This window comes from Pan troglodytes, chromosome 1 (genome assembly GCF_028858775.2).
Source record: "Pan troglodytes isolate AG18354 chromosome 1, NHGRI_mPanTro3-v2.0_pri, whole genome shotgun sequence".
In the NCBI taxonomy this organism is placed as follows: Eukaryota; Metazoa; Chordata; class Mammalia; order Primates; family Hominidae; genus Pan; species Pan troglodytes.
The window spans coordinates 83,351,518-83,367,215 of NC_072398.2; the positions used below are offsets into that span (position 1 = coordinate 83,351,518).

General features: G+C 39.3%; 1 protein-coding gene across 2 annotated transcripts in view; it reads left to right on the plus strand.

Annotated features, from left to right (window-relative positions):
- The window catches only part of TMCO1 (transmembrane and coiled-coil domains 1), a 43,722-nt gene that overhangs the window by 13,063 nt on the left and 14,961 nt on the right, over positions 1-15,698 (plus strand). For both annotated transcript variants that reach the window (XM_009436990.5, XM_524948.8), the window contains exons 4-6: positions 3,417-3,463; positions 5,523-5,590; positions 14,383-14,527. In XM_009436990.5, the coding sequence (XP_009435265.1) occupies positions 3,417-3,463; positions 5,523-5,590; positions 14,383-14,527 (260 nt within the window). The remainder of the gene's footprint in view (positions 1-3,416; positions 3,464-5,522; positions 5,591-14,382; positions 14,528-15,698) is intronic.

Below are 15,698 nucleotides of genomic sequence, written 5' to 3' on the forward strand. Positions count from 1 at the left end.
CTCTACTAAAAATACAAAAATTAACCAGGTGTGGTGGTGCATGCCTATAATCCCAGCTACTTGGGAGGCTGAGGCAGGAGAATCCACTTGAATCTGGGAGGTGGAGGTTGTAGTGCGCCGAGATCGCGCCATTGTACTCCAGACTGGGCAACAAGAGCAAAACTTTGTTGCAAAAAAGGAAGTAGTATTTATGAAGAGTTGCTTATCAAAATCTTATTAGACATTATGAGATGTAATATTTATGAAGAATTGCTTGAAAGATGATCTATACATTCTCTAGATTTGTACATTTTAATCTTAGATTAAGCCAGACTATCAGAAATCTGTAAACCTAAACTGGATTATTTTGGACTTCATAAAATGCTTTTACTGTATTTCGCCTTGGCATTTGCATTGTTAGGCTTATTATGAAAAATTCAGCCAGGTATAATACAGTTTGTTATAGTACTACTATGGAATATATTCAAAAACATCCACAACATTACACAATTGTCTTTTGATAAGAAATTGTGGAAACTGTTTCTGTTAGTTTTCAATATCAGGAAAAGTAGCAGTTCTCATAAGTAATTGATTTATTTTATCTTATGGACACTGTGCTCGAACTGATTTTTGTTTTCCTTTGAATCGGCTGCTGATAAGCCTGGAATGAGACTTGCTCATTCTCATGCAAGAAAATCATGAGATTTGCTCATTTGGTGTTCATCTCCAGCAACTTTATAGGACCAATTAAATGTATTTTTATGTACTGATCCTATATAGTTTTATTATTATCTAACCCTTACTTTTTCTTAGCCCAGATTCCTCACTTGAGCTTATTTACAAATATATACTATATATTTGTATATATAGTATATATTTGTAAATATATATATAGTATCTGGGAAAAGGGAGTATAAAGAGTAAAGCCACTGCACTGAAAGAAGGGAGTTTTCAGTAAGAGGGAAGCAGCCAGCAATATTCAGTGTTCCGGAGAAGCAAAATGTCATTGATTTCACTAGGTGAAGCTCTTTGATAACAATCCTTGAGAGAACCATTAATCTGCAGTGGAAGCGTCCTTTGCTTTTTAACTGAAGATTTGATGTTCCCAATTCTTAATTTCAGGAGCAAATGTTTTGACTATTTTGCATTTCCCTCTTATAAGAAGAAAAATGAATTTACTTTTGGTATATGATTTTTATATAGTTTGTTTTGTTGTATTCCAAATAAAGAAGTCATAAGGGGTTTATTTGAAGGATATACGTAATGAGAAACTCAGGCAAAGCTGAACTAAGTGGTTACAGGAAGGCAGGAACCGTGGTAAAGCAAGTCCTGCAAGCAGAGCAAGTCTTGAGAAAAAGCTGGACAGGGATCTTCACTGTAAGACTTCACTAATTTTTTTGGCATTCAGCTTTTGCCTTCACCTAACCTTCCCTGTGTCCTTCCCCACTCCCAACCCCTTAGGAATATCTGCTCCAGATGCTTGTGTCCTTGGTTTCTATCTCAGTATTTTCATAATGTGATCCATAGATTACCTACATCAATATTGCTTGAGATACTTGTGAAAAATGAAGGGTTCCAAGTATTACTCCCAGACTTTACTGAATCAGGATCTCTGGATGTGGGACCCAGGAGTCTACTTTTTTCTTTTTTTTTTTTTAAACAAGCTACCCATATAATTCTTAGGCAAATTAAAGTTTCAGAGCCAGTACCATATTATAACTTTTCTATTTCTGTTCCCATAGTTAATTGATTTATTTTCCCAAAATTTTCTAGCATAAATTCCGGAGAGAGGAATCTAATTGGCCCAGCTGATCTTTTTATGTCATAGGTCATGGGAGAGCCTATGGTTTGGCTGCCTCTTGGGTCAGCAGTAGTAGGACAGAGGGTGTTATAAATCTTCATGAGGCTAACCCTTCAACAAGGTATGGTGCCAGGCAGATGTCCCCAGAAGGTGGATGGGAAAGGGAGAGCAGACATTCTGAAGCTTGTCTGAGTGGGATAAGTATCTCTTTTCTTTTTTCGTTTTGTTTTGTTTTTGTTTTTGTTTTTGAGGCAAGGTTACCCTCTGTCAGCCCAGGCTGAAGTATAGTGGCATGTTCATGGCTCACCACAACCCCAACTCCTCTTGCCTCAGCCTCCTTGAATAGCTCAGACTACAGGCATATACCACCATGCCTGGCTAATTTTAAGTTTTTTGTAGAGATGGGGTCTCTCTGTGTTGCCCTTGAACTCCTGGACTCAAGCAATCCTCCTACCTCAGCCTCCCAAAGAGCTGGGATTACAGGTGTGGGCTACCACACCTGGCCTCTTTTCTTCATGACTTGGATTTAAATATGAGAGGAAATTTTTGAAATTTAATATATTTGGGGCCCTGAATTTTATACACTCATTCTAGGCCTTTTTCTATGTTATTTGGATTGGCTGAAGGTCTACTGACTCTGTGGTCAGAATGGATGTCATCATTGCTACTAGTTTATTCCAATAGCCACAAGAAATGTAGCCTCCATTTTTGGAGTATTCCTTTTCTGAATTTTAATTTTCCCTTTTGCTAGTCACCTTGGAAAAGAAATCATTCTAAATATAAATGTATCTTCTGCATATTTCCAGATTATTCTCTCCATGAAATTTTGTCAAATTTCATAGATGTTGTATTCTAAAGGTTCACTACTTAGAGAATGCGTAGTTTTTTGTTTTTGCTTTTGTTTTTGTTTTTGTTTTCAGACAGAGTCTCACCCTATCGCCCAGGCTGGAGCACAGTGACGCTTTCATGGCCCACTGCAGCCTCAGACTCCTGGGCTCAAGTAATCCTCCCACTGTAGCCTCCCAAGTAGCTGGGACTACAGGGGCACACCATCGTGGTTGGCTAATTTGTAAATTTTTTGCAGAGACAGGGTCTTGCTATGTTGCCCAGGATGGTCTTGAACTCCTGGCCTCAAGTGATCTTCTCACCTCAGCCTCCCAAAGAGCTGGGATTGCCCAGCTAGAACCTGAATTTTAAGTTCATCCTGTCAACTGGCTTATAATTTTAGACTATATGCCATTTTAGAGAAATTGAAAAAAGAGAAAATTTAAGAGAAGGATAACTAATTTGAGACATCTAAGTACAATCATTATGTTATACTTACAAATTAACTGATTGGCAATTCCCTTTGGTGTAACGTAAGCATATATATTAATGTACAGAGTTAAGACATTTAATACCAGAGGTAATTTCAAAAAAACACTAAAGATTTATTTATTTAAATTGAAATATTTTGGTGCTCTGCTGCATTTGAATCTTCTGAGTACAAAATGTATACTATCCCAGGTGTTTTCATCATCTTATTAAATGATATTGAGATAGAGTGCTTTTGTAATCACCAATCAGTGACAGTTTATTTAACAGCTGCTTTGTGCTCAGCATTGTATGTATTAACCATCTCATTAATTCTTTGCAGAGAGACAAGAAGAGAAACTGAAGAATAACAACAGAGATCTATCAATGGTAAGAGACCTAACTATAACTTCATGGTTAACCACATAATATTTTTAGCAAAAGACTGATTTACGTCAAGTGCATTGCACTCACCTTTTCAGAAATTTATCACCTGTGAAGGCTATAAATAATATCATGGGTGTTCCTGGACCAAATGGAAGTGAAAATATGCTCCTGCTCTTAAACTTCATTTTAATACTATAAATAGCTTTTTTAGACTGTCTCAGAGGTCATAATTTGTCCTCTTCACACAGTTCTTAGTTCCCTCTTATGTTTTCAAATGAAGTAGTTTATTTTCTTTTTCTTCTTTATGTTAATGCTGAATCTTTGGTTTTATGGTGATGTGTGTAATCCCAGTATAGAAGTTGGAACATTATAAGTGGCTTTTATTACTGTCTTGTGTTCTTTTTTCTTTTTTCTTTTTTAGAGACAGGATCTTGCTTTGTCAACCACGCTGGAATGCAGTAGCACGATCAGAGCTCACTGCCACTGTGAATTCTTGGGCTCTAGGGACCCTCCTGTCTCAGCCTCTCAAGTAGCTGGGACTACAGGAGTACACCATGCCCGGCTAATTTTTAATTTTTTTTGGTAGAGATGAGGTCTTGCTCTCTTGCCCACACTGATCTTGAATTCCTGGGCACACTGATCTTGAATTCCTGGGCTCAAGTGATGGATCCTCCAGCCCCAACCACCCAGAGTGTTGGGATTATAGGCGTGAGCCACTGCACCCTGCCAAGTCTTTTTTTTTTTTTTTTTTTTTTGAGACAGAGTCTTGCTCTATTACCAAGGTTGGAGTGCAGTGGCTTTGTCTCAACTGACTACAACCTCTGCCACCTGGGCTTGTGCGCTCCTCCTACCTCAGCCTCACAAGTAGCTGGGATTACAGGCGTGTGCCACCATGCCTGGCTTATTTTTGTATTTTTTGTAGAGACAGGGTCTTGCTATGTTGCCCAGGCTGGTCTTGAACTCCTGAGCTCAAGCCATCCACCTGCCTCGGCCTCCCAAAGTGCTGGGATTACAGGTGTGAGGTACCGTGCCTGGCTCTTTTGTTCTTTAAGAGACCTTTTGTTCTCAGTATCTGGCATACCATGAAGTATAAGGAAAAGTGATTTCACTACCAATTTCCTCATTATTTATTAAGAGTAGGCTTTATTTGAGCATATCTTCCTAAAGCATAGATAGGCTAATTATATAGCTTGATTAATTTTTCACTTAACTTCTATACATTTAACACAGGACACCAGAACTGTGCAATAGTTCTCTTTTACTTACTGAGAGACCTTTTGCCAGTACTTATTAACTCATTGGCCAGAATTGGGCCACAAAGTCACCCCAATATTCTTCCTCACCGGGTGGCAAGAAGAGGAATTGGAGGTGAAGGGTGGGTTACCCAACATACAGTTATAGCTTTTTGCTAAGGAGTACTTTTTTTTTTTTTTTTTTTGAGACGGAGTCTCACTCTGTCGCCTGGGGCAGGAGTGCAATGGCACAATCTCGGCTCACTGCAACCTCCGCCTCTCAGGTTCAAGTGATTCTCCTGCCTCAGCCTCCCGAGTAGCTGGGATTACAGGCACCCGCCAGTACGCCTGGCTAATTTTTTGTATTTTTGGTAGAGATGGGGTTTCACCATGTTGGCCAGGCTGGTCTTGAACTGCTAAGGAGATTTTTTAAAAAAATGACGTGAGGCTGGGCGCAGTGGCTCACGCCTGTAATCCCAGCACTTTGGGAGGCCGAGGCGGGCGGGTCACAAGGTCAGGGGATTGAGACCATCCTGGCTAACACGGTGAAACTCCATGTCTACTAAAAATACAAAAAATCAGCCAGGCGTGGTGGCGGGCCCCTGTAGTCCCAGCTACTCGGGAGGCTGAGGCAAGGGAATGGCGTGAACCCGGGGGGACGGAGCTTGCAGTGAGCCAAGATTGCGCCACTGTACTCCAGCCTGGGAGACAGAGCAAGACTCTGCCTCAAAAAAAAAAAAAAAAAAAATGACATGAAACCAAAACTTTTGAGATAATGCTTTAGATGTGTTTTTTTAGTGTAAAATGACAATTTGTTCGTCTCATTACAGGTTCGAATGAAATCCATGTTTGCTATTGGCTTTTGTTTTACTGCCCTAATGGGAATGTTCAATTCCATGTGAGTGTCCTTTTATATGCTTTTGACTAATAGCTATTACTCTATATTTGTATGTATATTAGCATGAACTTTTTGGGTAATATTTTATTTTGACGTAATTTCAAACTTAAAGAAAAGTTGCAAGAATAGTATATCCATTACCTACATTCACAGTTGTTAATGTTTTGCTTCACTTCTTTTTTTTCTTTTTCTCTCTTTTCTTTCTCTATTATATGTGTGCTCATCCATACATTATTTATGTATTTTTCTTAATCATTTGAGAGTATGTTGTAGGCTGTATGCCCCGTTTCCCATAACTACTTCTCTATATATTTCCTAAGGACATTTTCTTATATAACTTCAAAACAATTATCAAAATCAAGGGAATTTTTGTTTTTTGGGTCTTTTTTTTTTTTTGAGACAGTGTCTTGCTCTGTCACCCAGGCTGGAGTGCAGTGGCGCAATCTTGGCTCACTGCAACCTCTGTCTTCCTGCGTTCAAGCGATTCTCCTATCTCAGCCTCCCGAGTAGCTGGTACTACAGACATGCACCACCATGCCCAGCTAATTTTTGTATTTTTAGTAGAGACGGGGTTTTGCCATGTTGTTCAGGCTGGTCTCAAACTCCTAACCTCAGGTGATTCACCTGCCTTGGCCTCCCAAAGTGCTGGGATTACAGGCGTGAGCCACCACGCCCAGCCAGAATTTAATTTTTATAAAATACAATTACACAATAACTTTTTTACCCTTTTAATATTGAGGGTGTTTTATGTATAAGACATAAGGCGTAGGCATTATGGGTTCTCTATAGAGAATTTAATATGTTCCTTCTTTTTCAGTTGCTTACTAACATGCTGCTTCAAAATGAAGGTAGTCATAAAAAGATCTTTTGCCTCTTAAAATAGAGTCTTAATAACTATAATCTTGTTTAATGATAAGGTAAATTACTGTTGTCTAAACCAGCATATAGCAGACCAGAGTAATTATGGAACTGAGTTTGACAGAAAATATCCAACGATGATAGTAATTTATTATCTTTTTGTTGTTGTTCAGGACAGAGTCTCGCTCTGTCACCAGGCTGGAGTGCAGTGGCGCGATCTCAGCTCACTGCAACTTCTGCCTCCTGGGTTCAAGCGATTCTCCTGCCTCAGCCTCCCAAGTAGCTGGGACTACAGGTGTGTGCCACCATGCCTGGCTACTTTTTGTATTTTTGGTAGAGATGGGGTTTCACTATGTTGGCCAGGCTGGTCTCAAATTCCTGACCTCAAGTGATCCTCCCACCCAGGCCTCCCAAAGTGCTGGGATTACAGGCGTGAGCCACCACGCCTGGCCCAGGCTAATTTTTAAAAAGTTTTTTGTAGAGACGAGGTCTCACTGTGTTGCCCAGGCTGAATATAAACTTTAATACAGAAGAATGGTTGTTTTGTAACCTGCTATAATTTTTGTCCACACAAAAATCTGTGGGCAATTTTTAAAACATGATATATGTATTAATTTCTGTAACTTACTCTTTTTTGAAATGTCTTTATAATGTTCCATTGAATGGATGTACTTTTTTTTTTTTTTTTGAGACGGAGTTTTGCTCTTTATGCCCAGGCTGGAGTGCAATGGCCCGGTCTCAACACACTGCTATCTCCGCCTCTTGGGTTGAAACCATTCTCCTGCCTCAGCCTCCCGAGTAGCTGGGATTACAGGTGCGAACCACCACACCCAGCTAATTTTTTGTATTTTTAGTAGAGACGGGTTTTCACCATGTTGGCCAGGCTGGTCTCGAACTCATGACCTCAGGTGATTTGCTCACCTCGGCCTCCCAAAGTGCTGGGATTACAGGTGTGAGCCATTGCACCTGGCCAGGATGTACTCTGTTTAACTAATTTTTTATTAATCATCATAAAGAATTTTTAGATAGTATGTATACCAATGTATACTTATTATTCCCTTAGGGTATATCCTAGTATTTCATGAGTTAAACTTTGGTATATATTGTTCCTTAGAAAGATTTTATTAATTTATATCTTTAGATTATTGCCATCAGTACTTGTGAATGGTTCTTTCTCCTTATACTTATCATCACTGGAAATTATGATATATCTGCTTAAAATTTGCCAATTGAATAGTTGAAAAATAATATTTCTTTCAAATTTTTTCATTTTTTTGATAACTTGTGTGAGATTTAACATCTTTTCATATACTTACTATGTTTTTCCAGTTTTAAGTTCCTAGTTCATTCCCTCCACTTGCTCCCTGCCTTCTTTTTTTTGACGTTTATTTTTTATGTTTTTATTTACAAGAGTTTTTTACATATAGAGGCTATTAAACTCTTTTTTTGGAAAATATTTTTTGTTGTTAAAGCTGTTACTCTTTTCCATTATGTAAGTAATGCCATTTGTCATATCAGATTATAGAAAATTTTTTTTCCTGTTTTTTTCTATTTTCTTATTTATTTATTTAAAGACAGGTTTTCACTCCATTACCCAGGCCAGAGTGCAGTGGTGCAGTCATTGCCCACTGCATCCTTGAACTCCTGGGCCCCAGTGATCCCTACCTCTGGCCTCCCAGAGTGTTGGGGTTACAGGCATGAGCCACTGCACCTAGCCTACTTGTTATATTTAAATATTTGTTTCGTCTATAATTTATTTTGGTATATGGTTTCCAGCTTTACTAAGTTTTTAACCATTGTCAATATCACGTAGTTGAATAAATCATCTTTTCCCTGATGATTTGAAATGACTTGTTTATTACGTATCAGTAGCTTCCCAAAACTTAGGCAGTGGATCTTAACCAGGAGTGTGCATCAGAATCATATACGGGGGAAAAAATCATATATGGAGTTTTATAAAATAATTTTCTTATATGAGTAATATATAAAACTTATTTCTAAAAAATTCAAACACTTATATAGAATAAAAAGTGAAAGTGAACCCAAATAGATTGAAAACTTAGATCCACACAAAAACCTGTACACAGATGTTTATAGCAGGTTTATTCATAATTGCCAGAAGTTGGAAGGAATCAAGATGTCTTTCGGTAGGTGAAAGGATAAACAAACTGTGGTACAACTAGACAATGAAATATTATTCAGTGCTAAAAAGAAGTGAGCTAGTAAGCCATGAAAAGACATGGAGAAATCTTAAATGCATAATTTTAAGTGAATAAGCTCTTCCAAAAAGGCTATACACTGTACGATTCCTGCTGTATGAAAAAGGCAAAACTATGGAGACAGTAAAAAGATCAATGGTTGCCAGGAGTTAGGAGGAAGGGAAGGATGACTAGGCAGAGCACAGAGGATTCTTTAGGGCAATGAGATTATTCTTTATGATACTATAATGGTGGATAACATGTTATTATATATTTGTCCAAACCCATAGAATGTACAACACCAAGAATGAACCCTAATGTCAACCATGGACTTTGAAACTCACTTGGAACCAATTGTGTTCCCTGTGAAAGCAGCATTCTCATCCATATGTTTTAGTGGTACTCAATTCTAATCACCAGGAATTCAAACCTTTTTTGTTTCCCTTCCTCTCCCTCTTCTTTTCACTAGACATTACTCCATATCTGTCCTGTCCCAAATTTAATGATATGTACTGGATTAAATCTGACCCTTTCAACTTTCTCTTCCTCTCAGTTAACAGCCCCTGTTTTCTGTCTGTGTAGTCATTCATTCATCCCTCCCTCTCTTCTCATTCATCCTAGCACCAGCTCCCATCCTAGTTTCAATAATTATTTCCTTTTTTCTCCTTTGCTATTACTTTTCGCTTGGTATCACAATAGCCTGCTTTCGCTCCCTCAGGTGTCTCCTCTCTATCCAACATTGTTAAGTTAGCCATCCTCAGAAGCCTGTTACTCATTGCCTAATAACATTATCTGCTACTGATTAAATAGTAACCCATGTTGGGGACTGTAGTGAACTTTTTATATATGTTACCCTTTTACTGGTTTTTTTTTTTTTTTTTTTTGAAATGGAGTCTTGCTGTGTCACCCAGGCTGAAGTGCAGTGGCGTGATCTGGGCTCACCGTAACCTCCACCTCCCAGGTTCAAGCGATTCTCCTGCCTCAGCTTCCTGAGTAGCTGAGATTATAGGGACTCGCCCCCACACCAAGCTAATTTTTGTATTTTTAGTAGACATGGGGTTTCACCATGTTGGCAAGGCTGGTCTTGAATTCCTGACCTCAGGTGATCTGCCTGCCTCGGCCTCCCAGAGTGCTGGTATTACAGGTGTGAGCCACCGCGCCCTGCCTTCCCTTTTACTTTTAACAGTCTTCTAAGATAAGAATTCTAATCTTTGTTTTACAGATGAGGACGTGAGACTCTAAGTCACTTAACTTGCTCAAGGTCTCCAAGCTAGTAAATGTTGAGCTGGGGTTTAACCCTGTCTCTCAGACTCTAAAGTCCACACTTATCACCATGCAACCCTGACTATTGATTTTAGTCAGACTCCTTACCCTGGCTCTCATGACATTCCATGCTTTAGCCCCAGCCTGTTTTTCAAACTATTTTCTTATCATTGCCTACTACGTACTCTGTTTTAACTGTATTGTTCACTGTTCCTGGGGCACTTATTCTTTCAAATGAATTTTAGAATCAATCAAGTGTCAGCTTCCTCTAAAATAATCCCTTCTGAGTTTTGTCTGAAATTTTATTAAATTTGTACATTAATTTTGAGGTATTAAATACCTTTATAATTTTTAGTATTCCCATCCAGAAACATGGTATTTCTGCCAAGTCTATTTTATATACTTTCTGTAGTTTCTTTCCAAATAAGTATAAGTAATATTTCATATTTTCTAGTTTGCTACTACTGTATATAAGTAGCTTATCAATTTTTTTTTTTTTTTTTTTTTTTTTTTAGACAGAGCCTCACACTGTTCTCTGTTGCCCAGGCTAGAGTGCAGTGGCACGATCTTGGCTCATTGCAGCCTCTACCTCCCGGGTTCAAGTGATTCTCCTGCCTCATCCTCCCGAGTAGTTGGGATTACAGGCAGGCATCACTACGCCTGGCTTATTTTTGTATTTTTAGTAGAGATGGGGTTTCACCATGTTGGCCAGGCTAGTCTTGAGCTCCTGACCTCAAGTGATCCACCTGCCTCAGCCTCCCAAAATGCTGGGATTACAGGCGTGAGCCACCATGCCCAGCAGGTTATCAATTTTTGTGATTTTATTTTCTAATTGGACATCTTCCTGAACTCTCCTAGCTTTTAATTTGATTCTCTAGTTTTCTAGATAGATAATCATATGATCAGACAAATAATATTGTCATCTTTTCCAAATTCTCTTTTCCCTCCATCCCTTCCTTTCTCTCCATCACTGTTCTCTAGTTCTATTGTGCAATGAATTAGAACAACCAGAAGAGGGTTAAATACTCGAAGGTAAAATACCAACGATACTGCAGTAAAGATGGGAACAAGATGAAGAGAATGCCCATATCACTGCTATGATATTTATGAAATTGTTAAAGAATGGAGGTTTTCAAAGCTATATGCAAGCATATGTGATATGTTATCCTTAATAGAGTTAATAATATAATAAGCACTTATCAAATATTTGGTGATTAAGTTATTAGACCTTGGACCAGTATTGAAATGCCAGATTATTTTTGCAGTTCATCAATATAAAATACTAGATGCTGTGTGTGTGTGTGTGTGTGTGTGTGTGTGATATAGGTCTTCCAAGCTATAGAAGTCAAAGAAGTCAAGTAGAGTATCTTCAAGGAGGAAAATTATATGAAAGCTTCATTATAATCAGGTTTCTTATAAAAGGATATGTTGGCAGGAAAGAAGGCTATATATTTTTTTTTTTTTTTTGAGATGGAGTCTAGCTCTGTCGCCCAGGCTGGAGTGCAGTGGCACAATCTCGGCTCACTACGACCTCCGCCTCCTGCATTCAAGCAATTCTTCTGCCTCAGCCTCCCAAGTAGCTGGGACTACAGGCATGCACCACCATGCCTGGCTAATTTTCTTTTCATTGCCTACTACCTACTCTGTTTTGTATTGTTAGTACAGAGGGGGTTCCACCATATTGGCCAGGCTGGTCTCAAACTCCTGACCTCATGATCCACCCGCCTCAGCCTCCCAAAGTGCTGGGATTACAGGCGTGAGCCACCGCTCCCGGCCTTCTTTTTTTGTTTTTATGTATATTATTTTCAGCAACTTTCTTATTCAGAACACTGGCAAACAATAGCTTTTTATTTGCTTGTTTTGTTTTCCCAAACTAGTGGAGGTTTGCATAATATATTTTACCAATATTAGTGCTGTATTCATGTTTTTGTTCTGGTCTTTGTACCCTGTACATTTAAAAAATATATTGTGTCTTAGATTGTCAGCACCTAGAAGTTAAAGGCTGTATATCTATTTTTATAAACTGGCATATGAAATTAAAAGTCTAATACATGTTTTGATTATATTGGACAAAAGTTATTCAGTCTTTAACATAATTTCTCCAAGTTTAACTTTGATCATCTGTTTTTGAGACTAGATCTTGCTCTGTCACCCAGGCTGAAGTGCAGTGGTGTGATCACTATTCACTGCAGCCTCAACCTGCTGGGCTCAAGTGATCCCCCTACCTCAGCCTCCTGAGTAACTGGGACTACAGACATGCACCATGACACCTGGCTAATTTTTTTTTTTTTTTTTTTTTTTTGGTAGAGATAGGGTTTCGCCATGTTGCCCAGGCTGGTCTCGAACTCATGGCTTCAAGTGATCCTCCTGCCTCGGCCTCTCAAAGTGCTGGGATTATGAGACATGAGCCACCACGCCTGGCCAAGACTATAAGGGATACTAAAAGATTATGTAAGCCAAGAGTGGTGGCTCATTCCTATAATCCCAGCAATTTGGGAGGCTGAGGCAGGAGGATCACTTGAAGCCAGGAGTTTGAGACCAGCCTGAGCAACATAGGAAGACCACAGCTCTACAAAAAAAAAAAAAAAAAATTAGCCAGGCATGGTGCTATACCTCTGTAATCTCACCTTCCTGGGAGGCTGAGGCAGGAGGATTCTTTGAGCCCAGGAGGTCAAGGCTGCAGTGAGCCATGATTGCACCACTGCATTCCAGCCTGAATGACAGAGCAAGACCCTGTGTGAAACAAACAAAAATAATATCCCTTACACTCTTAAAATTTGTTAACAGCTGGCAGATGCTTTAAGGAAAAAAATCTATGGTTAGACTAAGAAGGGAAGGACTTGAACTCCCAGACTGCCAGAAAAAGGACTAGATATAGCTACTTATTTAGTAGCTGTATCTACTTTTTGGCGTCTCTTCCTGAATCATTTACATAAAGTTGAAATAACAGGATTTTAGAATTGAAAGTTTTTTTTTTTTTTTTTTTTTGAGATGGAGTTTTGCTCTTGTTGCCCAGGATAGAATGCAATGGCATGATCTCGGCTCACCACAACCTCTGCCTCGCGGGCTCAAGTGATTCTCCTGCCTCAGCCTCCTGAGTAGCTGGGATTACAGGCATGCGCCACCATGCCCGGCTAATTTTGTATTTTTAGTAGAGACAGGGTTTCTCCATGTTGGTCAGCTGGTCTCGAACTCCCAACCTCAGGTGATCCGCCTGCCTTGGCCTCCCAAAGTGCTGGAATTACAGGTGTGAGCCACCGTGCCCAGCCCGAAAGAGATCTTAAAAGTCATTTAACACATAACTTCTCTCCTAATACAGAAAGCTCATCACTAATGTCTCTAACAGATAATTTGTCATCCTTTATTTCCAACAATGAGGACCTTAGTGGTTTCTGAGATAACTAGTACTTTTATTGAGTAGTTTTTAGAGTTTGAAAATAATTCCTTTTACTGGGCCAAAATATGCCTCCCTATATCTGTACTTGTGAGCAGTGATCCTGCCCTCTGGAGTCGCAGAGTAAGTGCACTTAAAGAAATAATCCACCTATTGTAAATCATCTCTCTCTTTGCACCTTCCTTCTTCTCTTCCCAATTTTTTTCTTTATTGTGCTAGACACCAATTTCTGTTCCTTATAACAAGCTTCTATTCCTGTAGGACTTTGAGAGGCTGAGGCAGGCGGATCATGAGGTCAAGAGATCGAGACCATCAAGGCCAACATCGTGAAACCCTGTCTCTACTAAAAATACAAAAATTAGCTGGGTGTGGTGGTGCACACCTGTAATCCCAGCTACTCGGGAGGCTGAGGCAGGAGAATCGCTTGAAGCAGGAGGCGGAGGTTGCAGTGAGCTGAGACGGCGACACTGCACTCTGGCCTGGGTGACAGAGCGAGACTCCATCTCAAAAAAAAAAAAAAAGGAATTATCAGAAGATTTTTCAGATTTGTTGCTGGTTTAAAGTCTCATGCGTGTTCAACTTCATATAGTTAAATAACTTATATATAAAGATATAAAAGATTTTATATCGCTTGAACCCGGGAGGCGAAGGTTGCAATGAGCCGAGATTGTGCCACTGCACTCCAGCCTGACCGACACGGCAAGACTCCGTCTCAAAAAAAATAAATATTAAACATTTCTCATTTTTAATTTCTAATACAGTAAATATTAATAACTATAAGCTACAGAAACACAAAGTTTTTAGGGTCCTAAATAATTTGTCAGTATATAAAGGGGTCTTGATACCAAAAGAATTGAGAACGACTAATTTAGGAAAAGATTGATGAGAATAATCTAGGCTCTTCTTTACATCATGGTACATCAGGTTCATGTGTATTTTTAGCATGTCACCCTCTCTTTGTTTTTCAGAGATCAGAGACTTAAAGCTCTATTTCTGTCCCAGATTCTTCTTTGGAAGTAAGAAAGTTGTCAGTCTTCCAAAGATAACAATTCTTTGTTTTTGTTTTTTTTTTCTTTTAGATTTGATGGTAGAGTGGTGGCAAAGCTTCCTTTTACCCCTCTTTCTTACATCCAAGGACTGTCTCATCGAAATCTGCTGGGAGATGACACCACAGACTGTTCCTTCATTTTCCTGTATATTCTCTGTACTATGTCGATTCGACAGGTGAGTGATCACATCTACCATTTAATATGTATATTTTTCCTTGCTGTCATACCAGTTAGCTTTTACTTTTATAATACTAGAAATGTTTACCCATTGTTCCTGAGTTCTTTCAGTTGCTCATTTTAGAATTTCAGTGTATCTTCCAAAAGCCATTTTAAATGGCTATAGGTCTAGATGACTGATCCTTAGGGATGAGAAGTAGTGATAAAACCAAACATGGATTCCACATCCCATTCTTAGAGCTCTCAGGCTCCTTCTTTATTACAACTGCCTAAAGCTGCAAAAGTAGAGAGTGGGTTTGGTCTTCCCAGTACCATTTCTTCATTATATACCAGCACCATTTAGCGGCTCAGGAGCACAAGTAAGTTTAACAATGTGGTAATTTTAGGTTATTCACAGTTGAGATAAAGTTTAGGTTATAGAATTTACATTTGGCCAACTTGGTGATTTGACATTCGTAGTGAAAAAGAGTGAGAACTAAGGAGTAAAAGGGTTATGAAGGCCCGGAAGAGAGCTATAACATTCGATTAGTGGGGAAAGGTTCAGGCAGAAAGGTTTAGAGAATGAAGTGGCTTTCGAGATGGGCCTATGGAAGTAAAAAGGTGGCCAGGTGCCGTGGCTCATGCCTGTAATTCCAGCAATTTGGTAGGCTGAGGCGTGAGGATCACCTGAGCTCGGGAATTTGAGACCAGCCTAGGCAACATTGTGAGATTCCATCTCTACAAAAAATTTAAAAATTAGCTGGGTATGGTGGCATGTACCTGTAGTCCCAGCTACCCTAGAGGCTGAGGTGGGAAGGTCACAAAAGCCTGGGAATTTGAGCTTGAAGTGAGACTTGATTACATCACTGGACTTTAGCCTGGGCAGCAGAGCGGGACCCTGTCTCAAAAAAAAAGGGGGGGGGGCCGATAATTAAGGTCTCTGGCTGAACAATTCTTTATTTTAGGGCATTATTCAGTTTCTGAACATACTGCCGTTCGGCAGGCTTTGTAGTGGAAAGGTTTGCACATGCAGTAAATAGGAACATAAAATTTTCCTTACACTTACACAAGTGATTCTCTTTTTCTCCCCTCCTTCTGAATACTGTCTGTGGCAGAAGATTTTTGGTTGCCCTGTGTATTAGTTTGTTCTTGCATTGCTATAAAGAAATACCTGAGACTGGGTAATTTAT